Source organism: Vigna unguiculata, chromosome 8, assembly GCF_004118075.2.
Source record: "Vigna unguiculata cultivar IT97K-499-35 chromosome 8, ASM411807v1, whole genome shotgun sequence".
NCBI classification, from domain to species: domain Eukaryota; kingdom Viridiplantae; phylum Streptophyta; class Magnoliopsida; order Fabales; family Fabaceae; genus Vigna; species Vigna unguiculata.
In genome coordinates, this window is record NC_040286.1 from 3,101,876 (window position 1) to 3,120,917 (window position 19,042).

At 30.0% G+C, this 19,042-nt stretch overlaps 1 protein-coding gene across 1 annotated transcript; it reads left to right on the plus strand.

Moving 5' to 3' along the window:
- Window positions 1-445: 445 nt before the first annotated feature.
- Window positions 446-5,021, plus strand: LOC114194631 (AP2-like ethylene-responsive transcription factor CRL5). The gene is made up of 9 exons (XM_028084979.1): window positions 446-1,369; window positions 1,548-2,205; window positions 2,506-2,588; window positions 2,742-2,750; window positions 2,856-2,944; window positions 3,023-3,096; window positions 3,183-3,233; window positions 3,335-3,411; window positions 3,849-5,021. The coding sequence occupies exons 1-9, from the start codon at window positions 1,030-1,032 to the stop codon at window positions 4,529-4,531; spliced, it is 2,064 nt and encodes a 687-aa protein (XP_027940780.1). The 5' UTR covers window positions 446-1,029; the 3' UTR covers window positions 4,532-5,021.
- The last annotated feature ends 14,021 nt before the right edge of the window (window positions 5,022-19,042 follow it).

Below are 19,042 nucleotides of genomic sequence, written 5' to 3' on the forward strand. Positions count from 1 at the left end.
AAATTAAGTAGAACAGATATTTTTATTTGTTATGAAATAAATATAAAAAGAAATAGAAGATGCTTTTAGACTTTGCAGTATGCAGGTGACACAGAATGGGCGTACTGTATGAAGTGACTGGATGGGCAGATAAGTCCTGCCCGTCAAATCTATGGCCCCTTCCACTGCACTGCTTGCAACCTTGTTACTGTAAAATAAAATACTATTTAAATAATTAATTTTCTTATAAATAATATATCAATGTGTTATTAGCATAAACTTATTGTTATTATTATTAATTAAAAAAATTATTAGATGTAGTGCGATTAAATAATAACAATGTACTTTTTTTTGTACACCTGTTACGTATGAAATAAAATGGTAGAAATATTAAATTATATTTTTTTTGTCTACCTGAGGTCTGAATCTTTTTCTATTTTCCCTTCCCTCTATATCTTGGTTATGTGTGCAATAGATTCACCTACTAGCATTCAAGTTTTCAGAAGCTGCCCAAAAAAAGTTCATCACACCATTACCATTTCAGGCTCTTTCTTCTTATCCACTTTGCTATTTCATTCTGGGTTTAATATAGGGTTTAAGAAAAAGCTAAGTGGGGGTGACAGATTTTTCTTTTCTTATTTTTTACCAACAAAAAAAATATATAAGAAAAGAGAAAGAAAGAAGGTAAAAGAGGTTGTGTGTGTATATATACATGCCCACATACCTACACAGATCCCTATGGAATGAAGTGGGTGCTCCCAGTTTCACTTGCTTCGTAACTTATTCCTTCTGCTTAGTTTAAAGAGACCAGTTTTGTTACGAAAGGAGAGAAAGAGAAAGAGAAAGAGAGAGTTTGGTTCTTGTAGTTGATGTTGGTGTGAGAAAAAACTTCATTGTTGTTCTTGTTATTATTTTGATATGATTTGGTTATTTGCCACGCAATGATTGATTTGCGTAGCTGATAATAGTGGTGTCTGGTTAGTTTCAAACCTTTTCCGAGTAATTAAGCTGAGAAAGGAAGAAAAAACAAAGACGGGAAAAGAAGGTAAGATGAAGTCGATGAATGATGGCAACACTGATGATGGGAACAATCATAACTGGTTGGGGTTCTCTCTCTCACCCCACATGAAAATGGAAATTACTTCTTCTGCTGACCCTCCCCATCATCACCATCATCACTACTATCATCACCCTCAGGTTTCTGCGGCTGCAGGACCTTGCAACACTGTTCCAACAGGCTTCTATATTTCCCCTTCACACCTTAACCCCTCAGGAATCTGCTATGGTGTTGGAGAAAACAGTGCCTTTCACCCTCCCTTGGCCATGATGCCCCTCAAGTCAGATGGCTCACTCTGCATTATGGAAGCTCTCACCAGATCACAAACCCAAGGTATCTATCCCTCTTCCCCTCTTCCATGCATTCAAAACTTTCCTTTCTTCAGAAGTAAAATACTGGTTTTGATTCATTCAAGGTGATAAAGGGCAGCTAAGTTTTGTTTTTGCTTTCATTGCTTTGCAATTTACAACATAATTGTATCTCTAAGAGGGTTTTTGTGGTCTTGTTGAAGTGATGGTGCCAACCACATCCCCAAAACTGGAGGACTTTCTTGGTGGTGCAAGTGTGGGAGCTCAAGACTATGGAGGCCATGAAAGAGAAGCAATGGCTCTGAGCCTAGACAGCGTCTACTACAGCAGCCAGAATGCAGAACCTGAAGCCAACAGAGGCCATCCTTCTTCTTTGGGTCTTCTTTCTGACCCTTTCAGACAGCAAACCCACCCATATTACTCTGGGCTTGGGATTTACCAGGTGGAGGAAGAACCGAAGCAACCACACGTGACGGTTTGCAGCTCCCAAATGCCTCACGCGGTGGAAGAAGGCATTGCTTGCTTCAAAAACTGGGTGCCACCAAGGGGTTATTCTTCCACTCAGCAGAATCTGGAGCAGCAGCAAGGCAATAATAGCAGTGGCATGGTGGAGGGTCATGGTGCTTCTGGAAATGCTGGTGTTGGTTGTGGGGAGTTACAGTCTTTGAGTTTGTCTATGAGTCCTGGTTCTCAATCTAGCTGTGTCACAGTCCCAACTCAGATCTCATCTTCCAAAACTGAATCAGTAGCTGGGGATGCCAAAAAGAGAGGCTCTGCTAAGCTTGGCCAGAAGCAACCTGTGCATAGGAAATCTATTGACACATTCGGCCAGAGAACTTCTCAGTATAGAGGTGTCACAAGGTTCGTTTACTTCACCTCACTTCACCTCATCCCTTTATCACTCTAATAATTTCTCTTGCCATCATGGCAAAAATCTGAACTTTCATGTAAACTAACGAAACTGTTGCTGCTAGGCTGAATCTTGTGCTTCGATTTTCCATATAATTGTCATTACCTCATCCTCTCTCTTTAGTTCCACTTTTTAATCATTCTGTACTTTATTTATTCAGTCAAGTTCATGGTGGTTCTACTTTTTTGAATTTACTTATTGTTTTGTTTGCCTTCTTTTTAAGTCAATTATTTTGTGGTGATGTGTATCAGGCATCGATGGACTGGAAGATATGAAGCACATTTGTGGGATAATAGTTGCAAGAAGGAAGGGCAAACCAGGAAAGGACGACAAGGTTAGTTACCAAAAACTAGAATATTTTATAATCTAAAATCCTTTTTCTCGTTTTGAAGTATTTTTCGTTGTTTTTGAGCTGTGCCCACCCACTAACTCTCTTTCACCTATTGTGTGTTCACAATGTGGATGACCAAAACGTTGCATGTCACAGTTTATTTGGGTAAGCTACTACTTTTCCAAGGGTCTGCATTTTCAATGTTCTTGTTTTTTTTTTTTTTTCTAAATGCCAATTTATTGAGTGGTGTATTTTCTTTTTGAACTGAAGGTGGTTATGATATGGAAGAGAAAGCTGCAAGAGCCTATGATCTTGCGGCTCTTAAGTATTGGGGACCTTCAACACACATAAACTTCCCGGTATGTTTTAAAAGTTGGCATTTGTGGCTCATAATCTTGTACTCCTAGGAGTCTCATTTTCTTTTTTATATTTGGCAGCTAGAAAATTACCAAACTGAACTTGAAGAAATGAAGAATATGAGCAGGCAGGAGTATGTGGCCCACTTGAGAAGGTGCACACATTATTATCATTATTATTATGCTAAAAGCTATCCATTATTTTTATTGTTTAATGATGATGTTGGTGATTGCTTTGCAGAAAGAGTAGTGGGTTTTCAAGGGGTGCATCAATGTACAGAGGAGTGACAAGGTTCAATGCTGTTTCTCTGCCACTTTTTTTTTTTTTTTATGTATTACAGAGATTAAACATGGTGGTTAAGTAGGTTAAATCCACTTTTTTTTGTTGCACAGGCACCACCAGCATGGCAGGTGGCAAGCAAGGATAGGCAGAGTTGCAGGAAATAAGGACCTTTATCTTGGGACATTCAGTAAGTCCTTCCAGAAAGTTGTTGCATTTCCTCGTACCACACCTTGGCAAATCTTTCACTGCAATAGCGGTGGTTATTTTAGCATTCGAAACCTGAAACTGTAACACTAATGTATATGTATATATTCTTAGGACGTTGTTATTAATGCTATTATGCTGGTGTCTGGCAATGCTTTCTATAAGGCTGTTGATATGGTCACTTTGAACAGCAACGGGTCACTTTTTTTTTAAAGCTGTTGTTCTCCCTTGAAAGATTAAAAAAGTGGTATCTAAATAGTAATATCGATCTCCAGAAAGTTCATTTTTTCTTTTCTAAATGCCAATACCCTTTGGATTTTATATTTTATATTTCAACTACATTCACGGTCATGCATAGTAAGACTGTTTCAAAAGTCGCAATTGATGTTGATAGTGTATTTTTTTTATGAACTGAATTAGGTACTCAAGAAGAAGCAGCTGAAGCATACGACGTAGCTGCGATCAAATTTCGTGGGGTGAATGCTGTTACGAACTTCGACATCTCAAGATACGATGTCGAGAGGATCATGGCCAGCAACACTCTTCTGGCAGGAGAGTTAGCTAGAAGGAACAAGGAAAGTGAGCAAAGAACTGAGGGCATGGAGTACAACGGTGTGTCAAGCCAACAACAAGAGGCTGAGAATGTGAACAACAATGAGAAGAATGAGAAGGGATCATCATCATCATCGGATTGGAAGATGGGTTTGTATCATCAGCAACACCAACAACAGTCAAACAACAACAACTGTGAGATGAAAAACATGAAGTGTGGAAATTATAGAGGTTCTGGTTTCTCTGTGTCCCTACAAGATCTCATTGGGATTGACTCAGTAGGATCTAGCCAGGCCATGATAGAGGAGTCTACTAAGATAGGTGCTCATTTTTCAAACCCCTCCTCGCTGGTCACCAGTTTAAGCAGCTCAAGGGAAGGTAGCCCCGACAAAACGGGTCCCACCATGCTCTTTCCTAAGCCTCCGGTGGGGTCAAAGGTTGTCACTAGCCCTATTGCTAATGGTGTGAGTGTTGGCGCATGGTTTCCCTCTCAAATGAGGCCAGTTTCAATGTCTCACTTGCCGGTTTTTGCTGCTTGGAGTGATACCTAGAACATGATCATGGTTTGGTTTGGTTTGGAAGATGGTTGAGAAGAAGTGGAAGTATCTGATGTGAAACCAAACACGCCATAGCCTATGTCATCTGTCATGTGTTAAATTTTGCATGTGAAAGGGAAGGGGAGAAAAGAAAAGAAACAAAAAAAAAAAAAAAGGTAGAGTGGGGGAAAATGGAAAATGGAAAATGAAAAATGAAAAATGAAAAGATATTGGGGTTTGAAGATTCAGAATATTATGTTGTTTTGCAAAAAGACATTAGTGCAGGAATTTTGGGGATTAATTAGGGGCATGTGGGGGCCATTTATCTGTCATCTTTGTGTATCTTAGTGGAACAAGAGCTTTCCAACCGTAGCCTTTTGGATCTATATTGCGAATTTGAGAAGGAAATGTGGAAATAGGAGGGAAAGTGGTTTTATTTAACAAGAGGACTAATGATTAATTCAGTGAAATGATGTTTGACGAAATGAAAGTGGCCCTTAAATTATTGAGTTTGCTTTTTTTGGAGTTTCACCTTTTCTTAGGTCCAGCTAAGTACAAAACCAACTCCATGTTTCTCAATAATGCAAAAGAACCACCCCTTTGATCACATTCTCTCTATTTCTTGTCTCTGTGTTCCTCAATCTGCATAATACCATCATTGCACCTAACTTTCTTATCTTGAACTTTCTCCAAAGACACAATACTCATTCAAAAAGAAAACCCTTGTCGTAGATATTCTTGCACTAAAGTTTCTGGCTGCCACATCTGTCATAATTAGTCAAGCCACCCATAATTTTACTTTATCAAAAAAAATATATACATAGCACACACATTATGTGGTTAAAATCTCGTGTAACTTTACTCCTTCTTGACAAATCCAAATTCCAAAGAGACACTTAAAAGTTGTTCCATGTCTTGGTGTGGTGGAATCATGATTAGACCCTTAACACAAATATATATATATATATATATATATATATATATATATATATATATAAATGGAGTTCCTTCATTATATGTATCGAGTGTGTGTGCATGTGTGTTTGGTTTGGTTTGGTTTCACTCCCACGTGTGTGCCCCTCGTGTTGTAATGAGTTGTGTTTTGTGCTTGATTGCGCAGTCTTGAAATTCTTGACCGTAAACATGGGACGACAAGGAGGAATTAGTGCCGTCAAAGCTGGAAAATGGTTCCTAAGTTGTGTCGGGAATAGCTGTTTTCTTTTCTGCATGGAACAATAACGTGGAAATAGTCCAAATAATTTGAAACATTGTTAGAGCTATTCAACCATAGGTGAAAAGGACAGGTTCTAGCGATTCAACAATAATGGTGAGTGAGTGAGTGAGTGAGTAATCGGCTTGAGGAATCCAGCTACGTTTTCTGCAGTAATTTGTTCTTTTCTTAAAGAATACTGTTATACCAATGTTCAATTAATGCCTTCCTCCCATCAGACTTTGTCATATATAAATGTTTGAGTATTTACATTCTACAATTCTATTTAATGTTAGTCACACATTCCACAGACAAATAATATACTGAATGTAACTTTTAACTTTTGGTGATGCTGTGTATGAACCGTGCACGTAGATAAAAAATTAAAAATATATATATATATATTTCATTATTAATTAAAATTTATTAAAAACTGTAAAAGTCAAAAATAAATGCATTAAGTAAGTTGTGAGATCATTACTTTTTGTATTTTAAAAGTTTTCCAACATGAACAAAGGGTGTCTTTGAAAAAAGTGAAAGGTGTGTCACTCATTGTGTTATTACTATATTTCTCTTAAACAATATAGGGACAAAAAGAAATCAAATAAAAAATGGTTAAATGGTTAATTATGTATTTGTTTCTAAATTATAATTTGATTTTATTTTAAATTTTGATTTTGTTATGTCTTTAAATTTAAGAAATGTATGAAGACGATCTTTTTTATCCAACGATGTGATTTATTATGTCATATCAAGATACAGTTAACGCGAAAAAAATTGTATTCATGCATATAATGATCAAAGTTTTGAAAAATGAAACGAAAATAAAATAGTTTAAGGATAAAAAAAATGTTAATCTATTGTTAAAATATATCATTTGAATAAAAATAAAAAAGGAGATACATAAATTATTTATGGTGGTGTTGTTTTTATTACACTTGTGATTGGACTTGGAACTAATCTATAACTTCATTTTTAGAAAATGAATAAAACTGAAAAATATTTGAGAAACTGTATTAAGTTTTGTTCATTATTTTCTTATCAATTCTACAAATAATTATGGTAGATGTGTTTGATTTAAGAATAACTGAGTCATGAAACATCTTTTAAACCTGAAGGATAGCGAGTATTGCTTAGAGACAACAAAAATAGAGAAGGTTTCTTATAAGAGGAGATTTTCTTCCATAAAAAACATTTTCTATATTTGCTATTTTTTATATTGTACAAAAAATGAGAAATGTAAATTACTTATCATACATGTCTCCATTTTATATATTTCTACCGAGATAAATAAACCTGTACGGTTCTCATATGCAAAATACCTAAAAGAGATATATATTCATACATAAAACAACATGTAGCAAAAAAGTCCATGAAAATTTTGTTTTTTTTAATGTTAAAAGTACACACATTGGTTTAGTTTAATGTCCATTTCCTCCTCTTATTATTTTTCTCCAAAAGTGTAGAAAGAGACTTATAATCAGAAAAAAGACAGCATATTCTTTGATTTTGCATATTTTTCCTTAGTAAAGTATTATGTTTCAACAAAATATACCTCTTTGTTCAAATGGGAAGAAACATTTTCTTCTTTTCTTGTTCTTATTCTCTCTCTCTTTAAATTTTGAGAAAGAAAGTGAGTTATAAGTGTGGTACATATGTAAAAAAAGGCTTTGTTTTTGACAAAGGAAAAGAGAGAATATCTAAAGTAAAATGCAAGAAGCAGTGAATTGCATGAGTATAAGAAAAGGTTGAAGCAAAAAATGATTTATGGTCAAAAAAGTAGCAAGTGTGGTGGAAAAAATAGGAAAGTGAAAGATGTGCATGAGTCTTTTAACAGAAAATAAAGTAAGATCCATATATTTCAATTGTAGGGTTTTTGTTTTAGTCAACAAATATGATTACAAATCGATCCTAAGCATCAAAAGTTTGCAAAGGACAGCTTTCCAAAACCACCATAGTTGCGCATGAGCTGGATCATCGTCTTCATCATCTGTTGAAAACTTGGTGAAGAAAATTTCAGAGTTACGTATTGACATTCGGATATGAAATTAATTCAAATGTTAATAGGGTAGGTGGGTTCTGTTCTCTCATACATAGCTTAATTCTTTCTGAATAATTTATTAAAAAATACATTGAGAATCAAAGTGAAAAGACTTGTTTAAAAATTGGTGCTCACATTTAATGTTTTTAATGCATCCACATCTAACTATTCTTATCAGAGGAATAAGTACCAACACGAAATAAATAAAGCCCCCTGAAAATATATATATTTCATTAGTTGTGAGTGTAATTTTTATTATTCCTTGCATTTGAAATTCGACATATTTACTGGTTCTAACAATTGTGGTACATGGTTACATAATTGATTCCGAAAGGTCCCCACACACACACACGAGCAGGGTGATGCATGGAAATGGTCCCGAAAATATGTTGGTATCATCTTACAAGTTGATTGAAACTGGAAATAAATTGTGACATATTCGTACTTTTTTGGTTGTGAATTATATATAGTACACAAAATGGGGACCAAAAGAAAACGTTGTGAATGTTTGGTTCTGTTAATGAATAGAGAATAATGGGTGTTCCCTATACACCAGCCATGTTTCACCCTGGGTGGCCTTCACCTTATTTTATATTTATATATATATGTATATATCCAAAAAATATTTTATATCATGGATTGGTTTAAGAGTTTTTACTTCAATGATCTATATGATGAATACTTTTATTAAATGTTTTTACATATAATAGTAAAACCCTAAGTTTAGTTAAAAATAATACCAACATTTTTCATGATATTGTGTATGAGATATTTATATGCAAGCTTGTATTGTTGGAGATTTATCCTATTTAAAAAAAATGATAATACTTACTAAAAACTCAAATTTTAGTCAACTTTTTATTAAAAACTTAAGGAGAAATGGTGAATTTAATACAAAAAAAAAAAATGTTGATACAGTATACTAATTTTGTAAATATTTTTGAAATGCAAATGCAGGTGGAAAAGAAAAGATTTAAAAATGGAATAGTAAATGTTGTCATTTATTGAATTTGGTGAGGTGAGGTCGTTCTCAGTGGATGTACTAAGGTCCATCTCTGAAAATGTCCGCTTAAAATGTAAAATCGAATCTTACTTCTCTATGCAATTTGAACCACCTCCTGTGTCTTCCACTACTTCTTTCACTCCCATTTCTACTCATACTTATCCACTCAACAAATTCATCTCAAAAAACTATATCTTTTGCACTCAATTTTTTATATATACCTATTTTGTATTGTTTTTAAATTATATTTTTCTTTTATAAATATAAAAAAATTATTTTTTTATTATTATTTTACTGCTACAGTTATCAAACAATCTTTTTTCAACCAATTTTATATTACAGATCATGATCATGTATTTTTACTCATCAAGAGAAATCATTGTAAAGTTTAAGTAGGTCATTCTAAAATTAATGTATGTATAATCACATCATGCATGACTGTGAGAAAAATGTTATCTATAATTATCTTGTACGAGTATTCCAAGTTAAAAAAAAGTTATAGTTTAGAAAAAATTTATTATATATATATATATATATATATATATATATATATATATATTCTCATTCACTATATATATAACAATAATCAAAGTCACTAATTGATTGAAATCATAATTTTAACCAATTGTCTTATTCTTACAAGTCTAACATTGTTTCAAATAACCATATAAGCAATGATATGTTATAACTAGTTTTACTAGATTTGGACATGTTAAATCTAAAAATATAATATAAGATTAGGAAATCAATAACACACATTCAAGATCTAATTTCTACATAAACAAATTGATCAACTTGAATACATCTCTAATACAATATGTCATTCTAATAGTTATCTCATTCATAAACAAGTCTAAAATATAATATTATTCTTACCTAATAAGAGCTTGTCTTCCAAGTTTAAAGAAAAAAAGAAGTAAAATATTTCTAATGAGAGCTTCAATCTCCTAAAAAACATCTAAAACACTAAAATATCAATATCCATTTTTTTGTAAAGCATCGTATCATCTTCTCACAAAACTTCGGGAAATCAAATACTTGAAGTGATAATCATAAAAGACTTGAAAGAAATTTTAGAAATAAACTTACTCCATAAAAAAATGTTATAGGTTACAGTTTTTGTGTTTACTATTGTTCATTGTATATATAGTTATAAAAAAATATAAACATATAGAGTAGTCATTATTCATAAAAGTTGAACCCCAATTTTTAAGACCAACTACCTGGTTTTAAAATTTTGCCTTTGTAAAAAATTATTATAACCGCTTGTACATAAAAAGACAAGGAAACTTTTAAATTTGTTTTAAATACCACCAATTCTATGAAATAACTTTAAGAAAGGTTAACAATATTCCAAATATAAAGTTAGGATATTTGAAATTTGAGAATGCATTATGTCCACCCTCTATAACATGTTTATTTTGTAAGAAGTTTTTGTTGAATTTACTGTGGATGAAGATAAGGAAGAGAAAGGACAATAGTGGCCCATGCATGAACTTCAAAATTGTCCTTCAACTGCTAATAGTGTCACTAAAACTGTTCCTTCTTCATTTCAAAATGGTACCATCTTTCAAATATTTCATGTTTTTAACTTTCTTTTCATATATTATTGTACTTGTTTTGTCCATGTATTTGGTTTTCTCTTTAGTTTTTCATATGAACTAAAAAATGTTTTTAAAATGGTCTCTTGATGATTTTTAAACATAAAACCTAAAAGGTAAGTTTTGTTTGGCTATTGAAACTGAATATAAGTATAACTAAATCCTTTTTATATGTTTAACAAAATTTGGTCACATAATTTTATATTTAAAATCGATTTAATTTTTTATATCTGAAACTCTCGTGTGCTATTTTCTATATCAATGTGTAGGTATTTATGACGAACTTAACATATTAGTTGAACTTTTTTGGTGAAGTTTGAAAGATTTAATGTAATGCAAGATTTGAATTTGAAATTGGATTGACTTTACTTCGTAATATTTAGTAAAATTTTATGAGTTTTGAATAAAATTAAAATGAAATCGATTAATAAACTCAAATGTGTTTGTGTGTGTTTATCATATTGATTAATGAAATTATCAAACTATCCTTTATACATTTTTATTAATTTAATTATTGAAATATAAAAAGTCACAACATAAGAAAGAACCATGGATTTATAAAAATAAAGGGATCACTCTTCATGTTAACGAAGAATATTGTCTTATATTTAACATATAAATATGAATTAACTAAAGCATATAATAAATTACATTACTTTTTAAGAAAGTTACATTTTTTTCAAACAATACGAAGTGTGTATAATGTTCTTGCTGGGCCTGAATGGTTTTGCTGGCCCGTTCATATATAAAAAGAGTTCCGTTCAGTAAACATGGTCCGTTTCATGACCCAAAAAAACTATACTTCATTAAAACTATTGGGCTATCTCTGAATTAGCAAGATTTTTACTTTTTGACATTTTAAAACACCTATTTTGAAGGCTTTTATTTTCTTCATTCTCACTTCAAATTTCTTTGCGCAGCCTCATTTCTCAAATTTTCAAAATGACCATTTTACACTTTCTAAAAGTGATTTGTAAATTACATGTTTTGAATTTTTTCTGAAAGAGACTTTCCAAAATTTTCAAAATAAGATTTTTGGAGAAAAATTTTTGAAATTATATTTCACGAAAAAAAACGAAATACATATAATATTTTTCAAAACGAGTTTTCTGAACACTAAACATGAATTGTGTTCGAGAAATAGCTTTTAGGAACACATATAATCCATATCAATGACGATGGAAACGATAGTGGAAGCAGCAACAGTAATAGTGGGGTGTTGTAGTGCAGTGATAAAAGATAGTTTGGTCTTTTTCATTGATATGTGTGTGGAGTGCAGTTAATAATAGTAAGAATGCAGGAAGCAACAACCATTTTGAATTAATAGTGAGCCATGAGTTTTTCAGACTAAGAAATAAGGCCCATAAAATTCACGTCCGCCCTAAAATAATTTAGAGCCCAAAGTGTACAAGTGAGACGGGGCTTGGAATCTAAGTTGATGGATCAACGGCCCATTATACCTTCATCTATGATGGTGGTAATAGGGAATTTGTTCGTGCTGCCCCCATATTTTGTTCCTCATTCTCATATTTTTAAAATTCCAATTATACTGTTGTTATAATTATAGTTTCGGTGTAGATATTATGGATTGTACAATCTGTGATGTAAAATCATGTTTCGGATTGTACAATTCAGAATGCACCTGGATCGTGGAATTTGAAACTTATATTCCATGTCTTTCATAATTGATTCTTATCTTTTTTATGTATATTTTATATTATTATGATATTTTTATTTGTTTTAACAGATATCTTATTGAGGGTGGAGGCGGTGGAAGAAGATAGGATGGAGGTGAAGGTGGAAGAAGATAAGGTGAAGTTGAAGATGGAGATGAAAATGGAGGTGGGAGAAGCTAAGGTGGAGTAAGAGGTGGAAAAAAAATAGGGTGGAGGTGAAGGGAAGTGGAAGAAGAAGAAGATGAGGTGGAGGTAAGGAAAGTATGCAAGTGTTGTGGGGGAGGAGGAAAGAAGAAGAGGAGGGTAAACTAGACTTGTTACCTTGTTGATGGGTGTAATAAGAAAATATAGGGGTGCAAAAAGCAATTCTTGTGAAAACTATTTTCCCAAGAAAGAATAAAAAAAATGATGGTATTGACCGCGAGAAAATAAAATATGATAGTGTTATTTTAATCAGGTTACTAATGTGACGATAACAATTATTTAATAAGAAGACTTAGATAATCATTTTTGTAAAAAGATCTTTTGCCACAATTTTTTTTTATTTACAAAATTTTATTTTTAATATTATTAATTCAAATAAATTTTTACTCGGATAACTTGTTTGTGTTGTGTTCGTTTTTTTATAGAATTAATGAATACATTTTATATACAATAGTTTAAGTATACAAATTAAAAGAACGATAAAATTTAATTTTTTAAAATTTAGATAATATTATAATTATGACAACAATCAATTAAAGGCAATAGAATTTATTAGATTTGAATTTAAATTGAAAAATATTAGTTAGTTAAATTTTGAAGAAAAATGAGATTACTTTAAATTTAAATTTAAAAAATATGACATGTTTATAATAAAAATAATGTAAAGTTATTTACATTATTGAAGTATTGTTGATATAGGAAGATACATAAATGGTTGCAACTAACTGTAGATTGTTAAGTGAAAATATATGAATGGGTTGAAATGATTGGTATTTTGTGAAGAGGAGTGATTGGTTTGATACTTTGGTGAGTTTCTTAATAAACAATAATAGCAGCCTTTTGAGATTAACTTTGAAACCAAACCCTATGTTTCAATCATCATCATCATTCATTGCATCTTCTCCAACCAACCAACCCTTCATCGCATGCTTCCTTCTAAATCTTTTCCATAATCACAACACATAACTTTATTAATTAATTCTGTAATCTCACTTAATTAAGAGATGTACTATGTTTGCTCTCATTAGATTCTCTAATTCACTTTTATATTACTATTATTATATTCATTGATGGGTTATATCCACCAGAACTCTTGTCTGATACCAAAAGTGACTGAGCTATGGCATTTCATAACTTTATGTAAAGAAAAGATAGAAAAGAAGATAAAAGCTTCTTTTCAAGAAGAATTCACAAATGGTTTTGCTCCCATTAAAACACTAACAATATCTTCTTCTTCTAACACTCTCAACATTCTCTACGTTATGGTACTTTTAATAAGTTATATATTATGTAAGAGTCGAGATCAAACCTAATTTAAATATTTTTTCTCTTAATTTTATGAGATGTCTTTTAAAAATAAAACTATAATGGAGTTTCATACTCTTAAACGGATAATATCTCGAGAACGTAATAGTTATTTTTAACAATGCTACAAACAACTTGGATCGAGTTAAAACATTTCACTTTCATTATTAAGGATAACAATAATAAAGTGTATACTTAATGCTTCAATAGAAGGAAGAAATAAGAAAATGAAATAAAAGAATAAGAAGAGAAAAAAAATTATTAAAACAATTTTGTTAAATTAGTATAGAAAAAATAGTTATATTTTTAGTTCTATGTTTTTATTTTCATCAAATGTGGTGTATTCTTTTGTATTGAAAATTTTGGTTCTTAAATTTTTAAGAATGTATAAATTTATATAAATGTGGTGTATATAAATCCTTTGAGGAAAAATCTGTGTTTTTTTTAACTTCAAAAACTAAATTCATCACGTAGAAGTATGGAGATCTCGATCATGTTTATTAAAAGAAAGATAGGAGTAAAATATTTTTTTATTCTTATTTAACTTTTGTGCTCACATTGAAAACTAGTGTAGAAAAGCCTCTACAAATTAGAAACTGACTAAGAATTAAAAAATAAATAAAACTTAAAAGTGATCAAAACTGTAAACTTAACATAGTGATTTAGTCAAAATTTTAATCACAGACGGTGTGTTAAATCACGTGATATTCTAATAATTATGCCTGCAAAAATTAACATAAAATCAAATTTGAAAACATGTAATATTAGAAGAATGAAATAGATCGATCAAGTTTCAAATTTTTAAATTGAATAAATTATGTTGAAAATAATTTAATTATTAATTAAAGTCTCGTATGAAATAGAAAAAATAAAGTTAAACATAATATAAGATGAAAAACTTATAATTTTATTGTTTTATAATTTTATTGTTTTGAGATAAAAGTGACCTCAAATGATTTATATGTATAAATTTAATTTATAAAACCGCAAACTCTCACTAATTATGACTCATATACGAAAAATTTATAAACTCAACAAATACAAATTAGTGGGGATGCATTATAAGAAAACTTCTAATTAATATAATCAAAATTTTGATAATTAATGTTAGTGTCGAATTTAGATATCAATTCATAATAAAATTTATTTTAGTTATTAATTTAAAAATTAATTATAATGTTTTATTTATAATAGAAACTATTTTAATTACTATTAATTTTTAATTTATAAATTAGTATTTAAGTTGAATACTATAATAATTATTTATTTTTAGTTATTAAAATTAATTATTATTTAAGAATATTTTTAATTATACCTAAAAAAACTTGAATAACACATTGTATTAGAAAAAAATGTATATAAGTAATTATTAAATAAAAAAATCTCAATTTTTAGCCTATCATTTCATTTTTAGAAACTTTTAATATTAGTTATCATATACAGTTATGACGTGTAATTAATATATATTACATTATTAATAATTTATAGAAAAAGTTAATTTTGTTAACGATTAGATTATGGCTTCATACAATTATTCTTGTAAAATTTTATTATAATTAAACTATAACAACAAAGTAATGTTTTAGTATTTTTGAAAAATATATGTTATATCCATTTTATTCTATATAAATAAGATATTATATAATTATATAGAATTAAATATGTATTTGACCTCTTAGATTTAATTGAAAATTGAAATTAATTCATTCTTGAAACTATTGATCAATCTAGCCTTCTAATTTTATAGATACATAAATTTAGTCATTTTATCTAAATTTTATCAAGTTGATTTAATGTTTTACACTATTTAACATATCTCGTTTCAATGATAACTAAGAAAATGCGTTTAAAATAGCAATAAATTTAACAAAATTTTAATAAAATAACTAAATTCATATATCTATAAAAATGATAGGCTAAATTAATTTAATGTACAGGTAAGTTTAAAAAGAAATACACAACCAAAATATTAAATAATTAACAAAAAACTATTAAGATATTAGGTTTTAGGAAGTAAAGGTAATAAGGAAAATGTTAAATTAGAAATGATTTGTTGTCTTAATTAGGCATAAACCCATCATTGCTAATTAGGCAGGACCACACTTTGTGGACCATACAAGATGCATACGCACGCGTGATCTTTTCTTTTCAATTTCTTTTTTTATTTTTTCTCTTCCAAATCCATTGCTCAATTATAATATTTCTCTTTCATTAAAAAAAAAAAAAACTAAAACTCACACACACCACACACTTCTCCTAAACTTAGGATAGGAAACTTGCAACTCATTGCATTGCATTGGTTTACATGGAACAAGATTAAAAATTAATATTGAAAATTCTACATTAATTAAATATATTAATATAAGTATATAAATAAAATCCATAACAAAATAATTTTATAAAATTAAACTAAAACTAAAATTAAATTTTTAATATTTGAATTATTTTTATTTTTTTAATTTTATATATTTGTAATTTTATCACTTTGTTGTTAACTTTCTATTAATTTTTTCTCTCCTTTATTATAATATTTACACCGTCTTATTAGTGAGAGAGATAAGATAGTTTTAGAAAACACTAAACAGCGAACAATAAATACCTCCCCTCATATTTGTCAATTTTCCTTTAACTTCTGAAATTAAAAATAATATTATTGTAATAATTGTGATATGTGGAGACAAAATCTGAACTGTAATGGCAAATGACAGCAGAATTAATGATTAATGCTCAATGTATTTGGACTAATTTATTTTAATTTTAAAAATTGCTACTATTTTAATCCTTCACCATTGATTTCCATTATTAATTATTTATTATCAGGTTTCAATTTTTGTGGCATTTTCTCTAAATTGTCTCCAAATTCATTTACATGTGTGATTTTCCGTAAAACGATTTTAGTCTTGGCCCTTTCTTTTTTTCATGGTTTGATTTTAGTTTCTTTATCATTTTGGGTTAAATATTTAACAAAAGTTTGATGTGTTATTAATGGATTATATAGTTTTTATGTAATTCTCATAAATAGTGTGAAGAACTAAAAGAATCATGTTTTAAAGGTGATTGAATTTTAAAATAATGAGATCCAATTATAATTTAATGGATTCTGAAAAAATGTGAGCTAAAAGGTGGTTGAAGGGAACAATGTAAAATTATAGTTTGATGAGTAATTGAAAGATTAATGTTTCGCTAACAAAATATACACTAGTGCAAAATAAGTATATTAGATCGGTTCTGAAGCGCATATTAGATTGGTTCCGCAACCGATCTAATACACACTGATGTAATATGTCAAAGACATATTAGATCGGTTCTGAAACAACCGATCTAATATCTTTTACTGAAAAGAAAAACAAAATATTTTTAAAAGTGACCATGCGAAGGGGCAAAGGAGAACGAACCACCAAAGACCACCAACAAACCACCACAGACCAACACCAACGAACCACCAAGTGAACCACCAACGAACAACCATGGAGAACATCGCACCCCAACCGCAAACTTGACCAAGAGACTTCATGAAACACCATGGGGACCAGCTACACACATTCGGTAAAGCAGCGTCATCACAAATTTGTTTCATTTGCAAAGGAGATAGGAAAGCACCAAGCACCGAGAAAGACAAGTACAAAGAAAGCTTTCTCCACAAACAAAAACTCTAGGCATGAGAAAATGAGGGAAAAAAATACTAACTTGTTGCATTGGTTGTTGAGGAGTGGCATGGAAGAGAAGAAGAAGCTTGTTGAAGCACGATACGACGGTGGTAGGGCATGGTGACGGTGGTCAATGGTGCTTGGAAGAGAAGAAGAAGCAGCAGCGGAGGCGCAAGAGAGAAGACCAAAGGAGGCACGAGAGAGAATACGAAGTTTGAAAAATGAAAAGGGTTTTCACAATTTGTAGTGCAGAAAACATATTAAATTGGTTGTTTTTTTAACCGATCTAATATGTTAGATCGATTCTCCCTATAACCGATTTAAAATACTTTCCAGTATTTACAAAATTGCCACTGCGTTTTAAATTAAATCGGTTCCGCTTCAACCGATCTTATATCATGTTCTAATATCATCATTTTGCACTAGTGATACGAGAATCTTTTAAAAATAAGAACAATAAATGACATTTGTAACATCCAAAGAAAGAAAATAAAACTACGATGCAACATTGACAATATTAAAAGGTAATATTGAATGCACAAATTAAAGGATCTTGTTTCTAATCGTGAAGGAAGAAATAAGTATATGACAAAATGTCAAAAACATATTTTCTAATTTTGGATCAATTGGAGATTTTTTTTGTTTTATTTTTTTTATTTTGAAATTTAAAATTTTCCTCCATGTATATTATAATTTTTTTTGCAAGTTTTACAAAACTACTGGGTTAGATCTCCATTTCATTTTAGTTTTATTTAAGTTTCACTTAGGTAATCATGTCAAAGTGAATTAAGTTGACTTGCATGAATCACACCACAAGTTAAACTAAAATAAATAAGTTCAACTCATAAATTTTATAACCTACACACCAAGGTTATTGAGTTAAGTGAGTTTAATTATTTAAAAATATTTTGTTTTTTAAACTTGTTTTACGTATTTATAACATTTAGGTGAGAGTGAAACAACTCAACTCACCTTTTTATAACATTATAATAGGGGTGTTAGCTTATTTAAATGAGCATTAACCACAATTAGAAAATGACATTATAAAGATAGTTAATAAAAATTTATGTGTTAACGGATAAAATTGAAGAAACAAATAAATTAAATATTTAAATTATTCAAAGACTATTCAATAATGTTTTATAGTCTTAAAAAAAATGGTAATTTACATAATTAAAAATAATAAATTATAATGGAAAAATGATAAAAAGTTATTATCAGTATATTTCGAGTCATTTGTCACTTTTAACCCAATTATAACTCGTTTAATTCATAAATTAAGTAAGACAAATTTAATTTGATACGTTTAAAACAAATTATATTTTTTTCAATTCATTGTCGCTTGAAATTGTAATGAGTTAAATTACCTCATGAGTTTAAATCTCTTTTAACAATGGTACAATTAGGTTTAGTTTTATGATGCACTGATACTTCAATTTGGATCACGTATCCGTGTCGGACACGTATCGTGTCTGATACTTTAGGATACTTCAATAATACTTATCAATGAAGTATCTAAGTTATAAGTCGTAGTACACTATAATAAAATATTTGAATAATGACTTATTTTAGTGACAAAAAATAAGTAGTCACTATATAGTGACAAGATTGACAACTAAAGTAGTTCCAAAAAATTATAATTGGTCTCTAAATTGATAATTAAAATCGTTTCAATTATGAATTGGTTTTTAAATTGGCCACTAACATTAACTACTAGATTTTGGCTACCAAAATAATTGGTCTATAATTATAAAATTTGGATTCACTCCTTAACAACCATATATATTTATTATGTTTGTAAGAATTATTGTACACTTTTAAATGTTCATATATAACGTA

Excerpts from the sequence above, each read along its gene's own strand:
- LOC114194631 (XM_028084979.1), top strand. The coding sequence starts at position 1,030 with ATGAAGTCGATGAATGATGGCAACACTGATGATGGGAACAATCATAAC. Across the intron at positions 1,370-1,547 it reads CACCAGATCACAAACCCAAG|TGATGGTGCCAACCACATCC; the intron begins GTATCTATCCCT and ends GTCTTGTTGAAG. Across the intron at positions 3,097-3,182 it reads TATGTGGCCCACTTGAGAAG|AAAGAGTAGTGGGTTTTCAA; the intron begins GTGCACACATTA and ends ATTGCTTTGCAG.